Raw genomic sequence first — 22,370 nt, forward strand, 5'->3', positions numbered from 1 at the left:
GAATTAAGAAGTGAATACAGTTTTAAATACAGTTTTATATGCTATAGCAGTAGGTCATTGAGACTCTGACCTACAAGATTTTAGCATCAAGTTTAATTTTAAGTTTTATACAATAGAAACAGCATCACCTTGATTATTTTTTCATTCGGTGCTACATTCCAGCTCCAACAATTCAAATGATGGGACACTTTTCAATTCACATGTACATAATGTATTTTTTTCTTCTGACTGAGGCCAAAAGTTATAAATCAAAAATGCTATTTTTGATTTATAACCTGTTAGTTTTTTCCTTTTTATTGATCGATTTAGGAGGATGTTTTCACATAAAAACATCCTGCAAAATGTTTTTAATGAGGTTTAAGGTTTTCACTAGCTACCGTGTTTGCACCATTGTCATAAAAATTTGCCTGCAATGGATGCTAGCTCAATAGCTTCCGAGCACAGGTTAAGGTCAGCATTGCAAAAGGCTTGTTAGTAAACCTTCAGCTGGAAATTTTTTAATTAAACCACAAATTCTGTTTAGTTTCAGGTTTTGTTTTTTTCTGGAAACTTTTGCTTTGCTAAAGGTGTTTTTTTTCTTCTTTCCTCACCTTGAACAGAATGAAATACATGCTATCAAAAATATCAAAAGCAGAGGACAACATCTTTTATCCCTTGTGAGCTTCGCTGTTACAGGAATTTCTTTTACAGTCAAGAACTGTTTACACCTAATTTAACGCCAGTCACCTTAAAATTTAATAACACAACTGCCTTCTGACTATTCATGAGTGATGCCTATTCATTCGCCATCACTGTACAGGCCAAATGTGGCAGATGTTACAGAGAGAACTGCTGCCGAACTAAATATGCCACTTTCACCTTTTTCATAAGCTAAGCTCCGAGTAAAGAGCCAAAGAGAAGAAATACTCCTTCAAGGACAAATAATGGACCCAAGCTAAAGAGAAAGCAGCCATTAGACAAAAGAGACAAGAGAAAGAAGCAAATATCTTTCCAATTATCAGCTGTGGAGCATGTTCCTAAGAGCAAAGTGAAAGGACAGGTTATTAAACTTTAATGCATCACAGCATAGGAACCATTCAAGGCCTTCTCCCTCATTAGACGTAGCCAGCGAGTGTGTGCGCACGTGCGCGGGTTTGCAGCCAAGTGCCTCACACCGCACCAAACACTTAAACACTGCCAATGAGTGTGTGAGTGCTGGCTGGTCTGCTGACAGAGGGAATAATGGATTTAGGTAACAACGGTGTTTTCATTCTCCTCTGTAGATGGGATTAGCGCAGCGGCAGGAAACAAGAGTCATATTCCGCTCTAAAATGATGGACGCATGCTCAAATAATGCGCACAATGCGAGTGAAAGCTTCTGATGAATTCTTCAGCAAAAAGGAGGATTTCATCGTAGTTTTACATTAGCGTGCAGCTGACAGCTCTCACGGGCTTTTACTATTCATTTGTATACTCATTCATCGGTGTATGGGATTCCGATGAAAGCACCGTCTGAAGGTATGCAAGGCTTTTGGTGACATTTGTCTGACAAGACCCATTATTAATCATCAGGAATGCATTTATAAATTCTGTCAATATCTCAAAGTTTGAAGATATTGACATATAAGATATAATTGAAGATAATAATGACACTTTGTGTCTTCATTTTGGATTGGTATTGAAGAGGTTGCCTTGAAATGTTACTGACAGAGGAACTACAGTACAGTGTCTTGCTGAAAGACTAAAATGACCTCAACTTTTTTTTTTTTTTTGCCACATTACAACCAAAACCGTCAGAGTAATTTTTTTAGATGTTATGTGACAGAAGAACACAAAGGAGAGTATAACTGTGAGGTATGTCAGAAAGTAGTAGTGAACAAAGAGCCTCACGAAGACCAGCGAACAACAGCAGGTCAAAGAGAAATCTGTAGAGAACTTTTAACGAAGGTTAGGTTAAAACCTAGCCTTCATGAAATGAAGATCTAACCCATTGTGTGAAAACTGAAAAATATATTTCACAACTGTAAAGTCATGGCAGTCCCAATGTTTTTTCACAATTTTGCAATTCTGGAAATTCACACAAAATCAACATTAGCACATTCTTTCCTAGTTTGTGTTGATGAATACTAAAAATGCCAACGAGAAAGAATTTATCTTTTTGAATTTATCCATCGTTTTGGCTCCCACCGGCTCCTCTAAGCCTTCTACGGTAGGTTAGTGGACGAACAATGCAATAGGCAGTATACTCACAAAAATAAGTGGCAAAGATGTACAACTTGTCTACATCTATTCAAAACAAATTGTAAATATATTTTAAATCTATGAATCAGTCGATTTTGAATCTCTATAGAAGCAATTAGTTTTTTGCGCCTCTAATCTGTACCATAAATAAATGTTCACAATAGTAGCAGCTACTGGCTGTATGGATGGTAGCGCATTATATTCTCACTATTCTTGAAAGCCTCAGACACATGGTAAAATTGCAAACTTGGAATCAAACTACTTTTCTATTTCATATATAACCTTATTTTCAGGGAATAAAACAGGAACAGAAGTGGAGGTAATACCAGAAGAAAAACTAGCACGCAGCAGGGCCACGATTCCTTGTGGAATAAGTTGGCTGTTTCTAGCTTCCATGTCTTGCCCTTATTCCTTTCAAAGCAAACAAACAGCATGATGAAATTTCTGTGGGTGATATATTGCCCCCGTTGATGTCTGTGTGCAAGCTTCCACAAACAAACCAGAATTGATTCTCCTTATTGAAATCCCCCCACATCATTTCCAAGGGAACCCATCTACCCAGGATCCTTCTCTTTCCCTCTATAAATAAAAACGGATGTAAAAGTCTTAAGGGGGGGTGGAGGAATAGGAAGGGGAAGATGGGAAGAGGGGGGCAACAGGAGCCTCATTGGGTAAGAAATCTATGATCAACTTGGGAGAAGCAGAAGTTGGTATCTGTTCTCTGCCTGTGAGCACATTATCAAGAGAAGGAGAAAAAAACAAAACGCCATTTAAGATCCAGTCCAACTTCTGAGGATCAATGAAGAAGTATTGGCTGCGGCGCTTGTGCTCAGTGAGCCACTAACTCTCCCTCTGTCCATTCCCTCAGCCGGCGACCGTCGCCATGTGTGCGGAGAGTGGTCGCCGAGCGATGATTTCCCCTAGATGTGATGATTAATGTGCCTGCTCCGAGATGCTGAGTGAGATTGATGCCGCCCGCCATTCCCCCCCATGCCTAATCTTTCATCCTTACAGTAAATATGACACAATGTCCATATGCACGCAGAAACGGCCTGATTACAAACAGCTTGCAAGCCGTCGTCCCTTTTTAATGATTACATCCAAAGGCACTCGCTCAGTTGAACGGCTGCTTTGGCTTAATGAAATTAGCCTGTCGCGCCATCTTACCTCCTCTGAGCGCGAGGTAAGGCGTTTCCACAGGGGTCACTCAGCTAAGTAGCCCCGGTTAAGCAACTCCCATGCAAATGAGATGTAAATCAGGCTTAAACGGAACACGGTTTAATTTGGCCTCCTGACATTGCAAACAGTCGTGGGGGGGAGGGACGGGGGATACGATGCAAATTGCATGCAAATAACAACGAATGGTCTTTGTCTCCACTGGCCAAAGACTAAGCGCCTTTAGGTTCTGGTTCATGTTTGGTTTTGTCTAAGCAAATGTTTGATTTATCCAAGATGAACTGAGGAAGGTAAATGGCCCACAGGAGATAGGGGTGTTTGTGGGAAGATCCAAAGTCATGGCTGCATCATCGTTACGCAGGTAAATTGTTATCCAGGAAAAAAAAATCAAATAAACTCAAAACCTGAGAAGAAACAACAAGGCTTAACATGCAAACTGCTCCACATTTATCAAAGCTACAATCCAGCTGTGTCAGATCAAATCGAGGAGCGTAACCTCAAAGTTTGCTCCTCCCCTTCTGAGACCGGGCTCTGCGGTTCGAAGCCTGGATATGAATATGCCGATATGTCAGTGGTGGTATTAACGTTTGAGACCAAAGCCACAGCCGAAGCCTCCCGGGAAGAGGTCAGACTTCTGAGCAGATGAGCCCCTGAAGACCACATGTCAGAGTAAAATGACTTTTTCTAATGCGCAGTCGACAAATTGACCTATGCTATGGATTCATGCATGTAGGAGTAGTAAATTGATCTGCCTACCATCCTCCCAGCCTCCTACAACCACAAGGAGTGACAATTCTACTGGGTGCTTGAGCTGCAATGAGATCTTAAAACTGCACAATACTTTTTCAGATTTTCTGTTTATTAATTCTCATTTTATTCAACGTTTGGCTTATTTATATAGCACCATTATATATATAAAAAATGTCAGTTTTCCCAATCTCTCAATTTGATTTTGTTGTTTAATTTTTAAAGTTGATGTGGAGCCCGATGAACTGCCAGACCAGTGATCTACGGTTTGATCTCCTTAAAAAAAACTATTCATCTGGAAATAATATCTAGAAACTTTTTAATTTATGAACTTAACCATTTATGCATTTCATTTACTTGCCCTTTCTTCAGTCAAGGCATTTTTTTGGTTGATTTTTCTTTGAACACTGCAGTTTGTGCCACAGCTGCACAACCTCTGTATTTCTCTATTTCTTTCAAATAAAATGCTAACAAAAAGTGAATGTGAACTATCATCTGTTTTTATACTTTAAGTTTTTTCATACTTCAAACTTGGGACTAAAAGTGCCATTTGAAATTTTGCACATTTTAAGAAATATGTTGTCTTATTAAAGTTCAAGCTTCAAAATAGGGCAAGATATATTTATAAGATATCACAGCCAGGTGGCTAATTTTCATCTCTTGTTCCGCTGGCAGGTTGATGTTAAAGCACAAAAAAGGAACTGAATTGTTCTTTATAGCATTTTCTGTTTTATACATTTGTTTTACTAGCTTAAGTAGCTCTTACAGAAAGAGACCTTGTTTTAATTTGATTATTCAATTAATCATCAGACCAATCAATACATTGGTCTGATGATTAATTGTAAAGTTTACTAAGCAAACTATACAAGACCAGATCAGTCATTCATACATGCTAACAGTTTTAAAGTAAGTTACGACGCAAGTTATCGTACAGTGCACATTTGAAACCGTTTATAAAGCCAAATGGTTTATGAGTTATGAGAAAGACTGGCCTCCTCTAGAGCAAGCAAATGGCGACAGCAGAAAGAAGCAACTTACCTTTAACAGGAAATACTTGCTCGCTTTCTGTGCTGAATAGAAAGTTGGATTAACCACTGCGCTTTAGCTATAATTACGGTCCTCTGCTATGAAGGTGAATGATTGAAGCCTGAAATGAAATTAATCGAAATCCACACTTTATGGCCTAGTCAAAGCTGGACTACAATATTCCACACTGATTAGAAATTTCAAAAGTCCATTTGTATTCATAAAACCTTCATTTTAAGAAAAAATACATTTAAATATTATAAAATTTAACGTCTTCTTCATTTTTGTGCAATAGGCTTGCGTTTTTCTTGCTTTAAGAAAAGAAATAAAACCCATAAAAACAAAGAACTCCACTTCAAAATGGACAATTCAAACAGTGATGCTGGAAGAGGAAAAACATGCCGAAATGTGTAATTTTCCCTTTGGGTGATCAATAAAGAGACATCTTACAGTCAATCCCCTTGGAAATCGTCTCCTCCGGGGAGGGGAGGGCAGTCACCCATGAAGGCCACCCCCGGAGGGACATCAGCTGAAGAATTGGCAGTATGGATGTAATCCTGCTCAATTTGTACATTTACAAAGAAATAAAATGCAAAATCACTGCATTTCTGTGTGATTGGATATAATATACACAGGGTAAGTGATTAACAGGAAGATAAACACAAAAATGCAGATAAAAAAAAGGAAAAGATGTACAGACAGGTCTTTTAGGCCTTTTGTTGTCCGGCTATATAGCAGCTAGCTTGTCCAGTAGCAGAAAGATGCTCCATCAAGACATAATTACAGTGTGTAGGCCTATCACAATAAGTAATAAATCAATTAAAACGAGTTTAATAATTTTTAAATCACAACAGTCCTTTAATATCACTGAGAAATGCTACAAATATTTGATACTCAGTAGGAAGTAGTTGGTTTGCAGTTCCTGGCACTTTTGCCTGTTTACCCTGTCTAAGCTGAATGATTATTATTTATTAAAATGCAGTTTTAGTTGCAGGAACTTCATAGTCTGTTTTAATTATTGTTGTTTTGACTGTATTATTTATTTCGGATATTTAGAATTTAACATTTAGAATGTTAAATGTTTTTCAGTTTTTTTTTATCTCAGTGGGTATATTTCCCTTTATTTTCATATTAGTTGGACAAGGACTCAAAATTATATTATTTATCGCAATCATTTCTGGGATAATTTATCACTTGGTTAAATTTTTTCATTGTGACAGCCCTAACCGTATGTCGACATAAAGACAATTTGTCCTCATTTCAATAAGGAAGATGCTACTCTATTATTTGTGACATGTTTTCACAATGTTCCTTCATGATTAAATAGCTTAAGTATCTTTAGTGGCTAGGTTAATTTAATCAATTTCAAATATTGTAAAATAATAATAAAAAAAGACATCTGACAAAGACATTTGTTTCAAAGACAATCTGTGGAAACATGTAAGTCGTCCACTTATCACTCTGACTACTGGTTAGTTGACAATGTACAAATATATTCATCAAAATTCATCAAACATATTCAGCAGCCTGGGGTTGCTCGCTCTCTAAGAAAGTGCTTGTTCGGTTACTCTCTCTAAAAGAGAGCGAGCAACCCCAGGTAAGATAACTACTACACATAAGTTAATAGAACCCTATTTACAAAAATACACTACCAAAGTGAAATGTAGAAGAAATATAACTCAGTAGTTAGAGCAAACTATCATTACATGATATAAAACATCAAGGATTTAAGAAAGTGCTTGTTCGGTGGAGTGTTCTGCGAATCTCCGTTAGATTTTTCATTCTTTCTTTTAATCTTAAGGGACAGCTGTATTTTCTGGAAAAAAAGCTAAGTTTCCTGCACCTTCCAAATATATATATTTTCTACAAGAAAAGGGTATCAGCACTGTTTAGGCAACAAGTTTCTACTGACATAACCACCTTAAGTTTCTTCTGAATCCAGCATTCATTCTTCCACATCCACAGCTACTCTGAGTCAAACTGCAGGTACACCTGTTCTTTTCCCTTTTTTTTTTTTCTTTTTCAGAATAGACTCTCCACCCTGAGCTACAGAGTGGTGAATCAAACTACTCCTGCGCTGCTTTCTCACTATCCATTTCATTCATAAACCCAAAACATTGCAAAAGGTAGACGATTGGCCGGGTGGCGCCGCGTAAAAAGACGCCGCGTGCTTTCCCGCCGCCAATGAGAGGCGAGTAGTACGCTCTCTCCCTCTCTCGTGCTCCCTCTTTAACCCTCCACGAGTTTTGTTTTCTCTTCCAGCCTCTGTGAGTTTTCACAGTCACAACCGCAGCCCGGGCGAAGGGAGTACAGTGCGGCGCAGGAACCGGTAGCACAATTTGGCTAAAAAGAGATTGCCGGACTGGCCTTCAGAGTCAAAAAAAAAAAAAAAACAACAACAAAAAAACACACAAACACAAAACCTGATGGATGTTATCTTAAGTGGCGACTCTGCCCTATGTCGCTGTTAAAGTCCAGCCATCTGTGCATTTTGCTCAGCACTTTAAGCCTCCCGCTGTGCGTCATTAGTTTGCAGGTGACAAGAAAAAGCACTTTAAGAACGAACCTTCATGGAGAAATTGATTGGCTGATTGACAGACACAACTGACTGCTCTTTAACTCCTGGAGGTGCGCTGACATCCAGGGCCGACTCAATACAAACCAATGTTTAAAAAAAAAATTCTTTCCCCAACCCAATGTGCTCATCTTAGTGGCACAGAAGAAGAAGAAAAAAAAATCAGAACCACACATGAATCAATACCAGCAATGATCCAGTGACTCTCCATGAACTCAGACTGAATATGCCACTGTTTGTGGGGGGAATTGGGTTGACAGAGTTCAAGGAGGGGGGATTTTCAGGTCCAACACTGCCATCTACGGACGCCGCTGTAATACTGCAGGTGGCCAAAGGATTACATCATCATGTTTGGGGAGATAATGTGTTTTCTGAGATGCTGCAGCTAAGACAAAGAGAGATTGCTTGTGGATGCTGAAGACATGAGAAAAGTTTTTAAAAATAGCTACGGCACTTGGAATTTCACAGAATTTTGGATTAGTTTAAAGATTTTTCTAGTTTTAAATGGTTTAATAAAGCAGAAATAGTTAATTTATTTAAAAACTCAGTCACGTTTTGAAGAAAACATGGTCAGAGTGTTTCCTCATCTGCTAACCTTTAACCTGACTCTGAGTCTGGAACATTCTGCAGATGTTCTTTATCATTTCGGGACAAGTTTTTCTTACCAAAAACATCTCATAGAACACCATAAAAAAACCCTCCAGAAACAATATCTGTTTCTGAAATAATGTCATCACTGTATGCAGGTGTTCAGTCTGACACCTTGGTTTCTTCTCCACTCTCAAAAACACAAGAGAACTTCCACACTTCACCTTGACTCATTTCCGCTTGTATTCACAAATGCTGTATTTCTGGAAACCAAACGGTAGCATTTCATCTGGCAGTTTGAAAACAACATCGGGTCTGAAGCAGCCGGGACACATTTTGAGATTCTGTGGGGTCTCGCTGCCCCCTAGTGTCGCCACATAAATACTCCATGGGGGGGAGGTTCACACCAAGTATGAAGAGAGAGAGAGGTGAGAAATGTTTGAGGTGCTTCAAGAATGGGAAGAGAGCCCCAGAGGAGAAGTACTGCTTTTATTTTTTAACATTTTTCTCTTATGGAGGTCAACTGTCTCATTAGAATATATAGATGAATAAAATGTAAGCTTCATGTTTACTACGTTTCCTTCTAGAGCGGTTTCTGCTCATTTCTTTGGAACATTAAACAGCACATTTTCCAGCAAACGTAACCTGAAACCAACAGAAGTTGGCGTACTTAATAAGATAATCATAAAAGTATGAATATATAGATGGTAAGGATGAGAGTGGAAAATGAAGCAAAATAACGCAACAGTTTAAAGGTAAAAATGTCCAAAAGAAGAAAAATGTGCTGAATTTAGTTCCTGATTAAGTATCTCACCAGTGGTGTCCAAAGTGGGTCCTCAAGGGCCGCAACGCTGCTGCATGTTTTAGTTTTCTCCCTGGTGGTACTAACAACCCCCTCAGCATGACAATGTTCTTCTTAAGGCTTGAAATGAGCCATCAATTGATCCAGTTGTGATAACCAGGGAGAGACTTAAAACATACAGAATGAGGACTGACTTTGGACACCACTGCTCGTCACCACCATCAAAGCAGATTTGTGGGTTTTCCTGAGGAAAGAATGGAGAGGGCCATGAGTCATGAGATTTAGGGCAACACTTCTTTCAGTAAGAGCTTTACAGACAGGTCCTGTAAATGATGACCCAAAATATACAGAAGGACCAAGTAAGAAGTGGCTCCATAGGAAGCACATCAAGCTCCTGAAGTGACTTAATGTATTGCTTTGGGATCTAAACTTAAACCAAATAGAAAATATTGGAGAGAATTGAACCTGAATTTTGAAAGATTTGAAGATGATCTGTATGTAACTGGGGCCAAAATCCCTCCGGCACTGTGGGCAAACCAACTCAATAGCTACAGTTCATGTCTGATCAATTAAATGTTATTGTCTCTACTATTTTTAAGAGTCCGTCTCTCATGTACGATGGATTATTGGGGCCACGCTAAGAAAATACTGTAAGTTTTGGGACAATAAAGTCCAAATAATTCCTAAAATAAAGTTGTAGAATGATGATGATAAAGTCGTAATATCATGACTATTCTTATAATACAACTTTACTCTCGTAATATGACTTTTTTCTCATATTGTTGCGACTTTTTCATATTCCGACTTTATTCATGTACAACTCATAATATTATGACTATTCTCAGGATATTATGACTGTCGCAATCTTATTTTCTTGTTCTCCCTACTATGGCCGTAATACTCTGTTGTACTCAGTTGAGGTAGAGTTGGGTGAAAATTACAGACCTGTCTGTTCTTTAGTGGGAAAGCTCTAAAGATCAGAGCTGTATCACATACTTATTTCTCTCACTGTATTTACACTTCTGCACCATGGAGACTAAATTAGGCCTTGAATATGCAGCAAAAAAGTGTAAATAGAACCCAGTTTTGTTGTTTTAGCAGAGCTGAATGGCTAAACCAGGATAATTCCAGGCAAACAGGCTAAAACCAGCAGACTAAAACCAAACAGTACTTCTCTTTAGTGTTGCCAAATCCTCCTGAGCTTCTCTCAACATGACAAGTCGAAGTGTGCGCTGAAATACAGCTAACGCCCTCAGAGCCGTGTGCACCCGACAACTATTAAGTTGTCACAGTTGAAATTGTTTCGTAATGTAGGGCAGGTCCTTAAATGGAAGGCATAAAGGGCTTTTGTGACAACGGAGAAATAAAAGTCGATGCTTTCAGAGGTCCAGAGCATCACCGGGAGACAATCCCCCACACCACTCTTAACATCGACCAGAGGGCACACTGCCTGCATGGGCATACCACTCTCTGAATGGTCTGATGACAAAAATACTGTCATGAGACTTTTCACTGCAGCAATGTTCAATGTCAAATCCTTAAGAGTGCAATCAAAAGTCTACAGATCAGAAGGCTGAAGAGCAAGTAGGAGCTAGAGACCTGAGAAAATTACAAAGTAAGAGAGTTTCAGACAGAGTCTTGGCAGGGAGTTCTAATAAGACTGCAGTGGAGGGAAATGGACCAATCCAAAACCTATAGTCAAGTCAAGACCTATAGTATGTAAGGGTTTTATGAGACAAATATTACGTACAAAATGTACCGGTTCGAGACTGATTGAGACTTGATGTTGAGGCTTTTAAACTTGAATTGTCCATACTGATGTCAGGAACAGCCTTATTCTGTTTACCATTACCAAAGCCTAAAAGCAGTCTATTGTCCAACAGTAACTAGTCTTCACAGACCTTTTAACGAGGAGTATCTTTTCGCTGCCAAAAGTAATCTAGTGTGACCCCTCCCCAACATGCTGCTGCGCACTGCCAGTCAAATTTGACTCTGGAAATATTTCAGCTTGGAAAGAAACTAACAATTTGGAGATGAAGGTATTTAAGTTTTAAAACTACAATTGGTGGATGCAGCCAATTAGAACCAACAGGAAGGTCTTAGTATTGTCAAACATGCTTGTGTATGCACTGCTCAATGTGGGCTTGAAAACAACTTATTACAGAAAAACTTTATCTGCCATCATCGGTGGCTATGCTAACGAACCTTAGCATTCAAGACAGCCTCCACTGTAGGGAACTAGCTGTAGCCCAGCAGAGAACAGTGGGAGGGGTGTGAACCTACATGAGCTTGATGGACAGCGCTAAGACTCTACTCCTGGCTCTGACTGTATTTCTGCAGATGGCTGTAGGACCATAGAGAGAAGGCAGAGGAGCTCCATTTTTATATTACATTGTCAGGACAGAATGACAATTTTAACAAAGATGTAAAAATAGTGTTTTTAAAACTTACAAAAATTAAAACTTATTTTACTAAAAGGGTTTAATACAGTCAGAATCTCCTACCGGTCTGTGCCTTTTCAGTCATATAAATGTATTAACTTATATCAGGGCAATCCTAGGAAACAACATTAAGGTTTTTATAATCTGTGCAAATTAATTAGATGGACAAGTGGTGGTCATTTTTTCCCCATCACTTATTAATTAAGACCCATCACAGGAAGATTTTGTACCTGTATTGAAAACCAATGGCTCTTACTCTATTGAAAGTAAACATTTTTATGTAACTCTAATAAATAATCTCTACTGACAGCAGGTGGCTCAGCTTTGTCTTAGTTTGATCAGGGGGTCCTATTTTATGCAAGATCCAATGGGGGAATCAATGGAAATAATATTTAACATAGTCTTTTACAAAATACTACAGTATTAATTAAACATGAGATTTCTCCATTTTATAATTATTTTATTCATCAATAAAATTGATATCCACCTGCAGACCAAAACAATAAAAAATTGTAAAGTACACTGGCACTGCTTACAGGCAAAAAGTGGAAATAGGTTTGGAGTCATGAGATAAAATGTTGGTGAGTGGGCACAAAATATGGATGTCTTTTCAAGACATCATGGGACGACAGAATGACTGGCAGATTCTGTGGAAACTTCCTGGTGGCATCATCACGCCAACCATAACGACGCCATTTATGCCATCACATCCAGTAGAAAAAATTATCCATGTTCTCTCACTCAATCTTAAACAGATTAGTGATCTCTGATAGATGAACACTGTAGCCCAACAGCTTCCACCCAATAAGCCTGAATTTTTTAGCATTTCCGGAGCAAGTCCAGAGTGACGTTTCCTCTGAGGTAGTAAAAGTTCCAAAACAAAAACAATTTGAGTGAGTAGTGTTTTTTGTTTTGTTTTGTTATTTCCCCTCAGCCTGAATGACGATTCCAACAGAGTCTGTTCAGCAACGCAGCATCTCCATGTCAGGCTGAGGAGAACTTTGTGACGCCTTCATCTGTGGTCAAGCTGATGAGGCAATCCCTGTCAAAGGAGGAGATCGGAGACGGGATGGCGTAGCTATGTTCGAGTTTCGGGGGGATACTGCACGAGTTCGTCAAAGGGATGAAACTTAACGGTGTCGAGTGTGGTGTCACCTCAGACTCTAGGTTTGAGAAACCTTTCGTTTCACAGCTACCATTAGCATTCTCTGGAAAGACAATTGGGATAGGGGGAAGAGATGGAGAAAGAAAAATGAATCAGTTACAAAAAAAAAAGAAACTGAGCTTTGAACTTTTTTGTGCCGGTTTTGTCATTTTACAAAACATCATACTCTGCTGTGAGAGAGGGTTGACCGTTAGCCCCGCCCACCAGGTCATGTTTGTACGTGTGCTGTTAACAATAGTTAACTGCAAAGTCCAAATCAGCCTCTGATTAGCTCAGAGAAACAAAACTGAGGTATTGATGTGTTCCAGTACAATAGAAGATGAAATCTTCTATTGTACTGGAACAACTCATCCATACTGTTAGTGTAAATGGAGTCATTTTTTATGAAATATGGTCAGCCTTCATTTTCTTGAATATTATGAAGGAAAATGAGAAAATTATGCAAAGTTTTGTCTTTGTTTTTTTCATTATGCATGCTGTTCATTTGTATTCTAGTCTTTTATTACTCATATTTACTTTGAGGATTACTTTAGGTTGTTTAGAAAATTATTACTTTTCCACACTAGGATTATAATAGGTTTGGGCTTTTCATTATAGTTTAGTTTGAATTTGTTGTGACTTGTCGAATTCAGATTCTTTTAGATTTGACAGTGTGTTTGTTATTTTAATAGTTAAATGTTGTCTAGTTTTAGCTTAGTTTTAATTATAGCGGTAGTTTTAGTTTTTTTTATAGCGTAGTTTTAGTTTTTTTTATACGTTGGTTATTTCTTAGGTACAGAATTCAAAGTTGAAAGTAGCGTAAGGCGATTGTGTACATTGATTTACACAATGAAGAAACCAGAAGAACGCAGAAGAAACCATTTCAGAAAATGGATTAAATTATTGTTGAAGAAAAAACTGACTGGCATTTTATTCCAACTTTTGCCGTCATCATTTTGTGGGCTAGCATAAGCGCCACCAGCAGTATAGAGTTAAGTAATTTGCCAAAAGCCGACGTAAACTGCTTGTGTGGAGGGGGAAAAAATGCATTTCACATCAGTTCAAGAGGCTAAAAAATATATTCATAAACACAAAAACAAAGGATATTATATCTATAATTTCAGTATGTTTTAGTTATTTTTAAAAGCACACAATATAGTTCTCAATTTCAGTTTGAGTTAACTATAAGTTAACTATAATAACCTTGTTCCACACACAGCCTGGTTTGTTCATATAGATTTTTCTTTTCCTTTCATAAAGTGATTTGCTCACCTTTGGCTGACGTCTGCATTGAAAAGGAAGGAGGTCCAGAGGAGGATTTAACAGAGGCGGGTAGCTGGACCTGTTCACCGCTGGCGCTGCCCACAGCCGGCGTCTCCATAGATTCCATGGCAACCGGCGTGTCAGAGCAGAGGAAGACGTCGATGGGCCTGTTGGCGCTTCTGAGGTGAATCTGCAAGCTCTGAGCATCAGAGAAGAAGAGGACGGTGTGATTATGGAGTGAGTTTTCAAAAGAATCTGAAATCGTGCCAATATGTGTACCTCTTCTGGATGTGGCACTTGAAGGCGAGTCTCGGGCGGCGCTTTGATCACAATCACAGTCTGCTGCTCAAAACTCGGAATGCTCCTGATATCTTCGTAAGTCAGGTAGGCGTACGTGATCGGTGGAGTTCAGGAAAGTAACCGATGTATATTTGGAGGTAAATACAAAACAAAAACGTCCAAATATATCCAAGGATATCTGTCGTGTAAGTTCTCCTCGAACAGCCTGCTGATCTGCTGGGCACATATTTGGATGAGCTCGTCCAGTTTCTCCTCCTCCTCAATTAGAGCCTCCAGGCTTCTGGCGAGGTTGTTCTCCACAGGGCCGCACCTGGGCACAGGAGAATAAAGCTGGGTGATGCCACTTCAAAATAAAATCTCTCTCTTTTTTTGAAAATAATAAGATAAAAAAAAAATAAAAGTTTTTTGCTCTCTTCTAAAAAAAAATTTACAAAATGACAGAAAATACTTTGAAAAAGTGGCTTTTAAAATAAAAAAGCGTCAAAAGTTCTCACAATTTGACGTAAACATTTCGGTTTGTAGTTCTTTCTTAAAAATAAAACACCATCATGTCAAAGTCCTGCTACTGAAAATAAGTCTTTGATCTGTTAGTCTGTCACAATAAATCAATTAATGACATGATAAACTGAAACGAGCTCAATAGCTTACATTTGGGTTATTTATCGATTTTCTCTTTTCTCTCTCTTTCTACCACAAACCGGATGATAAAGGTTTTCAGTCTGGTATTTGGTTTCAATTATTCCTTTGATTAAGGGACAATTGTGTTTACAAAGACTTCATAAATCATTTTATTTGTTGTTTCTGTTTTGTTTATTTATTTTGGAAATTTAAAATGTCTTTAAGCCGCAGTGTTACATGCTCAAAAAAGCTGAAAGTTTATTAATTTTTGAGAATTTGTTGTTGCTTTATTATGCCTTCATCAATATTTAACCTGAAAGTTATCTCAGAGCAACAATATTATTATTATAAACTGTGCGTCACCTGACGCACAGTTTTCAAATTGTCTGAGACAATTTATCGTCCAGCAAAAATTATTGTGGCAGATGTACTGATATGATAAAAGGAGTTCTCATTGTATTGCAACCTTATTCTCGTATTATTTAGAATCTATTGTTATTAGACTTTGTTCTTGTAATTTAAGAAATAAAAGCTTTGTCTGGTCCTAATATTCCACCGTACAGCTCACCTGAATTCAAAGCTCCAATAAACGGAAGCTGTGAAAAACGCTTGTCAAGCAAGATGTCCGCCATGGGTGAGCACATTAGTAAAAAAAAAATAATAATAATAAAATCTTATATCCAGATTTTCCCAGGAAAAAATCTTCCAAAAATAAATATTTGATTAAGAGATACAATCAATCAATTAATTAAAAACAATAGAGGAAGTTGCTGATTGTTTTGAAACCATTTCCTACATTTAAGTTTTGGATTGACGCAGCTTTCCACTGGACATTCTGTCTGAGCTGCCTTCAATTTGAACCCAATTTCATAATTAATTGAAGCAATTTTCTAAGATCTTTTCACATTCTATTCATGTTCAATTGGTTAGGCGACTTTAATCAGTACTATGCACTGCCTACCAGCTAAGGTAAGAGTTATTTTGCCTATGACAATACATGAATAATAAGAGTTAACTGTACTTACAACCACTGATGGTGGTTTTTGTGCGTCTTCTTCATGAGATTGATCCCTTCCAACACGTTGGTGATGTCGTACAGACGCCTCTTGGACACTTTGAGCTCCGATGAGACCAAGTTGAGGTCCACCACTCCACTCAGAGAGCGATTTAGTCTCTGAGCAAACTTCCTCGTCAGGAGAACCAGAGAGTTATCGGCACGGGTCTTCTGGAACAGCAGCATGGCTTCTGTGGGTTGGGGGAGGGGAGAAATGACCCAAAATCATACTCTGATATCTAAACTGGAATGAGTATTGGACACTGAGGTCATTGCACAACAAAACTAACACTTAAATAGAGATTATTAGCATTTAAAGTAATCGCATCTTATTTTTTTACATTTTGTCAAAATATCAACAAAGTTTTCATAAATTCTACCAGGACTGATATAATTTTTTTTTTTTTAAATGTCCCAAAATATGCATACCTCCTGAGTCAATCAGTAGATTTTTGTTGAGGAATCTTTCTTCCAGCTTTGCAGCTCTAGACACTAAGGTCTATGCTGGGGTTGCACATTATATTTTCATTGCAACATCATGTGTCAGTTAATTAGTTTTTAAATAACTTTATTGTTGTACTTTCACCTATTAAAGACACACTAAATATTCGTGGCTTTAATGTGACAAAATGTGTAACGAAAGTTTTGAAAAGAAAGAAAGAAAGAAAGAAAGAAAGAAAGCAGGATTGCAAAGCCTGACCTTTTTTATATTATGGGTCTGACAGGCTATGCCCATGTTGGTTTGGTTGCCCCCAGCGACAGACTCCATGGTCCCACCTTCGTCCTGAGGCTCGCGCGGTACACGGCGCTGCAGTTCCAGTCTGCTATTCGCCTGGCAGAAAATTTTAGCAAATAAACACGTTCATCAAGTTTGCCACGTCTGTTTAAGGGGCGACGTTGATTCAATATTCACTTCTCAGCTCCTTGTTACACACGCGACAAACAATTGACGCTTCAAGTCGACTCCGTGTATCACCTGACGCACGAGTCTGCAGCGTAACGTTGGCAAAGGCTAACTTAAAAGTTTGCTTAGCTTGTTGAAACAACAGTCCCTCCCCCCTTCCCAAGCTTACCTCTGGGCTGCAAAAGTACTTTCTTTCCTCTATTGGTGTTGACAACATTTCGCACACGTCTTAAAAGTTACTTTAGCATCACTCGGGTCCTGCTTTAGGCTATGCGCCGACCGAAATCAGAAATATACAAAAGTATTACGCGCCAAATCGCCTCAGCGGAGGATAAGCACGCCTGTGCAGCCTCCGGATATACACAAACGTCAGAGGTGGCCTTCAAAATAAAAGTATCCGAAATATTTATTTATTTATTTATTATTTTTATTATTATAATAGCATTATTTCGTTTGAGAATTTGACTAAATTTAGGCAAATATTTCGTCCAACTAAATCCTACGAGAAACAACAAACTTCATATGTCCTAACGTCACAAAGCCATATGTTTGCATCAATTCGGGTAAAGTAAGCATTACTAAAGTCGTCGTAAGGCGTCATTAAGCAAAGTTCGGCTTAATAACGTTGACCGTATTCAGGCACCAATTATCCCAAGAGTTTTTAAGAGCAAGAACCACAAAACCAAACTCAGTACCAAGTTTTCCAAGCGCGGCCATTTTAACGTGGAAGACAAACTTTTTCAGACTGGTGATAGGGGGCCGACATGTAAATGTTCATATCCAATGATTGACAAAACTGTCGAAATGCTCCGGTTTATAGTTGGTAGAAATGTCAGAATTTTCTTAATGACCCCCAACAGCATTGAAATCCAAATGGCTGCCTTACATCACTCTCGCCTATATCTCATTAAACATCTCATACACAGTCCTCTTTCACTGAAAATGGTGGTACAAATTTTGAAAGTTGTGCTAAGAAAAGCACATTGTTGTTAAGGCTAATTACTATTAGGAAATACTAGTACGGGTCACTGTGCATGTTGATGCTATTAATGCCTTCTTTTGGAGCTTGAACAACTAAAATGGTTTTGATGTCATTCCAAGATCCAAATTCCTTTGAGGTCGTAAATAACTGGTGTTTAAATTACCAAAACTAACACCACACCACTAAGGCCAGCAACAAAGAGACTGTGCTACAAACTACAGTCTTCGGAGTTTCCTTTCTATTTTCCTACTTGTCGTTTTTGATGGAGATTAAATCGTATATGCTGAATTGTAGAACTTTGACTTCAAAACAATCGAGTAATTCAAGTCGATCACAAGTTCTTGGGGTTTGACACAACTCAGGTTTGTTCACAGATCCTTCAAAGTAATGATAAAACTCGATTGTCACAGTTAGTATTTGAAATACGCTTCTAAGGCTCCTGTCAATAACACATTTACCTTTGTCCAGAGTATGGAGTGATTTAGTCAGTCAGTATCTACAATTAGTAATCCATGAATTGTGGTGGGACACAAAAACGGGTTCTTCAAAATGGGGGAAAAATTTAAAATTTTAATCAGAAAAATGTTTTGCTCTCTTCATGAGTAACATATACTTACATAGATAAACGTTGCAATAAATCTTTAAATATCACGGTTATCCGTAAGCCATGTTTTCTTCAGACTATCTTTTTAAACGATATATATTTAGTTTCATATTCAAAATAATAATTTAAATTTTTTAGAGTCACGCAATCTGAACGTTTAATGGTTCAGATTACTTCTGCCATCAGGTGGCGCATCTGAATAAGAGTGAAAAAAAAAAGATAGACATTTCTGCGATTGTCTCAACAACCTTGTGGCTCATGATGAGAAGATAAAGATTCACATGATCGAATATTTTATTCAGTTATTTTCAATAAGTTCAAAGACACCGCTTAGAATATTTGAAGAAACATGGAGCCACAAGGGTAAAATAACCTCCAAAATTGGTCATTGATTTAAACTTACCTAATAACAGGGGCTAGCATAAACGAGAAATGGTTAGTTGAGTGAAAGATTTTCCGCAGTGTAAGTAAACACGTCACACTTTGACAGTTTTAAGAAAATGTAAACAGGGAAATAGGTGACATCTCCATGTCCATACTCATAAAAATCCAAGTTTAATAGAAATTTTCCTTGAAAAGCACAGTAGTTTAATTAAAAAAAAAGTACTAAACCGTCATATCCTGATGCTGAAAACATCTTAAGACTTAAGTTTTATCACTAAAGACAAAGAAGTTCACAATGGCCTCAACACACCGTCTTGCATCTATTCTTGAACAAATGACAAGTGTCTAAGCAATAGACTTTAAATCTAGGAGGGACAGAAGATGAGCACAACCAAAATACATTCCTGAAGGCTAAATTTATTCAGTTCTAAAATAATTCCTTCAGTCATCATCATCATCAAATTTAATCTTCTTCCCTTGGAATGCCAGGATTTGTCCCTGCTGCTCTTTCCTCTTCTTGCTGGCCTCCCATGATGGGTGGAGCGCCGGCTGTGGCGGCTGATGGGAGTGGAAGCCTCCCCCCCTGTTGTCCTTCTGCTTTCGGACATCTTTGCCTCTTTCTCTCCCGGCAGACCTAGATTCTTTTCTGTCCGACTCGGGGCGTTTGCCGAACTTGGCCTCAGAATCTGAAGTTCTGTCCTCCTGCTTTGTGAACTGTAATTTGCCAGAGCCTCCATCATTTAAACCTCCGCCGGTTTTGGAGTTCCCCGGAGCTCCAGATTTAACCGTCCCTTTCCCTATGTGGCCACCCCGTCCGCCCTTACCTCCGGCCAGCGACGAGCAGAACACAGACTGAACTGTCAAGGGTTTGGACTTCAACCTGGACTCCAGCTCGTCCAGTTCACTCTGGAGTTTGTCGCTTTTCGCGTCACCCGGATCTTTTTTCCCTTGCTGTTCTTTATCTACCTCCACTTCGCCGCTCGTCTCTTTTTTCTTCTTCTTCTTGAATTTGCTAACTTTCCCTATGAAGAAGTCGTCTTCATCGCTCTCCTCTGACGCCGACGACTGCTTGTGGAAACGCTCCTCCGTGCTGTCGTCAAAGTACTCTTTCTCTTCGTCGTCCAATGACTCTACGTCGCTCTCTTCTTCATCTACGCTTTCGAGAGCTGATTCAGGAACAGACTGAAGACAGGAATTCTTCTCTTTGTGTTTACCTTGAGGCTTAGGCTTCATGCTGCTTTTAACTACAGTAGCTTTAGCACTAGTAGACTCTGGCTTCTCTTGCTTGTGAAGGTCTGAGGTATCAGAGGGAGCAGGTGATCGTACAACTGATTTCTCAGCACTTTTAAGGACATCTGTTCCTTCCTTAATGTCTTCCACTTGTTGGTTCAAAGAATTGTCTTTGTCTTCATCCTCATTTTTTCTGTCCTGTCTTGAGTCTGGTGAAAGCTGGGTGGCTTTTTCTGGTGCTCTCTGACCTTTCGGGTGCTCCCCCAGTTTTCTGGGCTTGTTGCGCTCCTCTCTGAAGTCTTTGACGGCGGCTCTGATGCTCTCGATCTTCTTCCTGAACTGAGGGTGGCTGGCGATGCGTGCTACGGCTCTGTCTAACATGGTTGACTTGGGGTTTTTGCAAACGTGCTCAAAGTTGAGGTTCTTTTGCAAGGCCGTTTTGGTCACCTGTAGTTGTCGGCAAATAAAAAATTGAAACGCATCAGGTTAGAGCTGCAAAATTAATGATTTGCTGAGCAAAGTATTGACACCTCATTGTTTGTTTTGCTATAGAAATACATTTTGCTTGGATTTTACTAGGACAGGTGTAACAGTTGCTCTAGTTAGAGGGGATTAACATGAGGGAAGAAAGCTGGAAACAGCAAAGGACTAACAATGAGGCTAAATGCTAACCCCTGACTGTGGAATCAAGCAAACACAGAACATTTCAGGTTTCAGAGAAATTGCGGGACGGCCGTACCCTGTCTGGAGGGAGCTTCTTCATGCTGTGGACCTCCTCCAGCAGCCTCGCTGCTCTCCTCTGATTCCTCTCCATTTCTGCCTCCTTTCCCTTCTTCTTCTTCAAGGCGACAATCTGACGAGTGAGCTTCCTGATGATCAGAGCCTTCACCCTCTTCACCTCCTTCCTCATCTTCACCACCTCGTTGTTTAGATTCAGGACATCGGAGGGCTTCTTTCCTTCCGCAGTAGACGACACTTCTGCTTCCTTTCCACCTCCTGCTTCCGCTTCACCCTTCTCCTCATCGTCATTATTATTATCTGAACTTGTGGTTCCTTTCTCTTCGTCGTCCTCCTCATCTTCCTCTTTCTCGTCCTGTTCTTGCTCTTCAACAGATGGGAACGTTTTCTCTGTCTTAATCATCTGTCAAAACACAGAGCTTATTGCTATGTAACAGCTTAAAAACAAACAATTAAAGAAAAACACATTTTAGCATGGGAATCCCTTTAACATTTGGATAAATGTGTAAAAGGCAAAATTGTACAAAATCTTACAGCAGGAAACATTTTTATGATGGATGACAGACAATTGCAGGTAAATTACCTGCCATTTATTGTAAACACTGAAAAAGGTAGATCATTCACCAGTAACATGTGCTTACTAAAGCTTTATAATTTCTAAAAATTTGAGCCAGTTTTTGGGATGTTTAACTACATGTTTGTTATATATTTTAGGTCGAGTAGTGAAGCATCTCTCCAAAAACCTCAGCTTTAAAAATCTTTGAAACTATTTTCATTTCAAGCTGACATACACAGCCTTGATACCATTTGATTCTTCCAGTTTTTTATGGCCTGTTAATTTAAATAGTTTGTTTTTAAATGGCGCTTTTAACATTAATTTCAACAGCACACCTATTGCCCAGCTGCACAAGCAAGTAGCTTACATTTTAAAAGTAAAATTTAGTAAAATAAGAGGTACAGTCAAATTTTGTATTCCAAATAAGTATCTAAATAAAATATTACGCATATTGCATAATTTCTTGATCTTCGTTTTCAGATCTGCAGGTGGCACTGCTGAGTTTTCAAATGCTTTTTTTTTCCCAACTGGGTAAAAACTTTACAGCTTTAATGAAAAGCTTCATCTGGCTGCCATATTTGACACAGTGAGCTTCACTGCAGTTTCAATCACCCGAAAACTGAAAAGTTGAAAAAAATCCACAAATGTTCTTGAGTTCGCTTACACCGACGGCTCCTCTTGTTAAGCTAAAGTGATATAACATTTCTGAAACAGGAAACGTTGCGGCTTGGAGGAAAAAGGGGCTAAGCTATACATAAAAAAACCCAAACAAACGTGGTTAAGAAAACGTGAGAAATACTGCGCACATTGGCGCCTACTTTGACTTTTTCTAAGCGTCTCTACGGCGAATAAACCAAACCCAAACTGAAACGAACGTACAATCTCATGAGACTTACCGTTCGGAAATGAATGTTTTGCACAAGTAGGTACAAAAAACAAAAAACATTCAGGGAAACGCTTCGACTAGCAGGGAGCAGCCATGTTTCCTACGTCTTCGACGTCGCCGCCGCGACACGTC

At 38.9% G+C, this 22,370-nt stretch overlaps 2 protein-coding genes across 3 annotated transcripts; both read right to left on the bottom strand.

Annotated features, from left to right (window-relative positions):
- Nucleotides 1-12,038: 12,038 nt before the first annotated feature.
- Nucleotides 12,039-17,201, bottom strand: e2f3 (E2F transcription factor 3). Of its 2 annotated transcripts, XM_055055906.1 has the most exons (7): nucleotides 17,028-17,201; nucleotides 16,656-16,786; nucleotides 15,926-16,147; nucleotides 14,461-14,592; nucleotides 14,262-14,376; nucleotides 13,992-14,181; nucleotides 12,039-12,783 (listed from the first exon to the last, which is right to left on the bottom strand). In XM_055055906.1, the coding sequence occupies exons 1-7, from the start codon at nucleotides 17,073-17,075 to the stop codon at nucleotides 12,560-12,562; spliced, it is 1,062 nt and encodes a 353-aa protein (XP_054911881.1). In that variant the 5' UTR covers nucleotides 17,076-17,201; the 3' UTR covers nucleotides 12,039-12,559. The 2 variants fall into 2 exon arrangements, with proteins under 2 accessions (XP_054911881.1, XP_054911882.1); XM_055055907.1 differs by lacking the exons at nucleotides 16,656-16,786; nucleotides 17,028-17,201 and adding an exon at nucleotides 16,384-16,511 and having other exon boundaries at nucleotides 15,926-16,145.
- Nucleotides 17,202-19,225: 2,024 nt separating this feature from the next.
- srfbp1 (serum response factor binding protein 1) lies at nucleotides 19,226-22,368 on the bottom strand. Its single transcript, XM_055055904.1, has 3 exons — nucleotides 22,249-22,368; nucleotides 20,798-21,199; nucleotides 19,226-20,505 (listed from the first exon to the last, which is right to left on the bottom strand). Exons 2-3 carry the CDS (start codon nucleotides 21,197-21,199, stop codon nucleotides 19,270-19,272), a joined length of 1,638 nt encoding a protein of 545 aa, XP_054911879.1. The 5' UTR covers nucleotides 22,249-22,368; the 3' UTR covers nucleotides 19,226-19,269.
- Between the last annotated feature and the right edge of the window lie 2 nt (nucleotides 22,369-22,370).

The sequence above is a fragment of the Poeciliopsis prolifica genome, unplaced genomic scaffold (genome assembly GCF_027474105.1).
Source record: "Poeciliopsis prolifica strain line A6 unplaced genomic scaffold, Auburn_PproV2 SCAFFOLD043, whole genome shotgun sequence".
Lineage (NCBI taxonomy): Eukaryota > Metazoa > Chordata > Actinopteri > Cyprinodontiformes > Poeciliidae > Poeciliopsis > Poeciliopsis prolifica.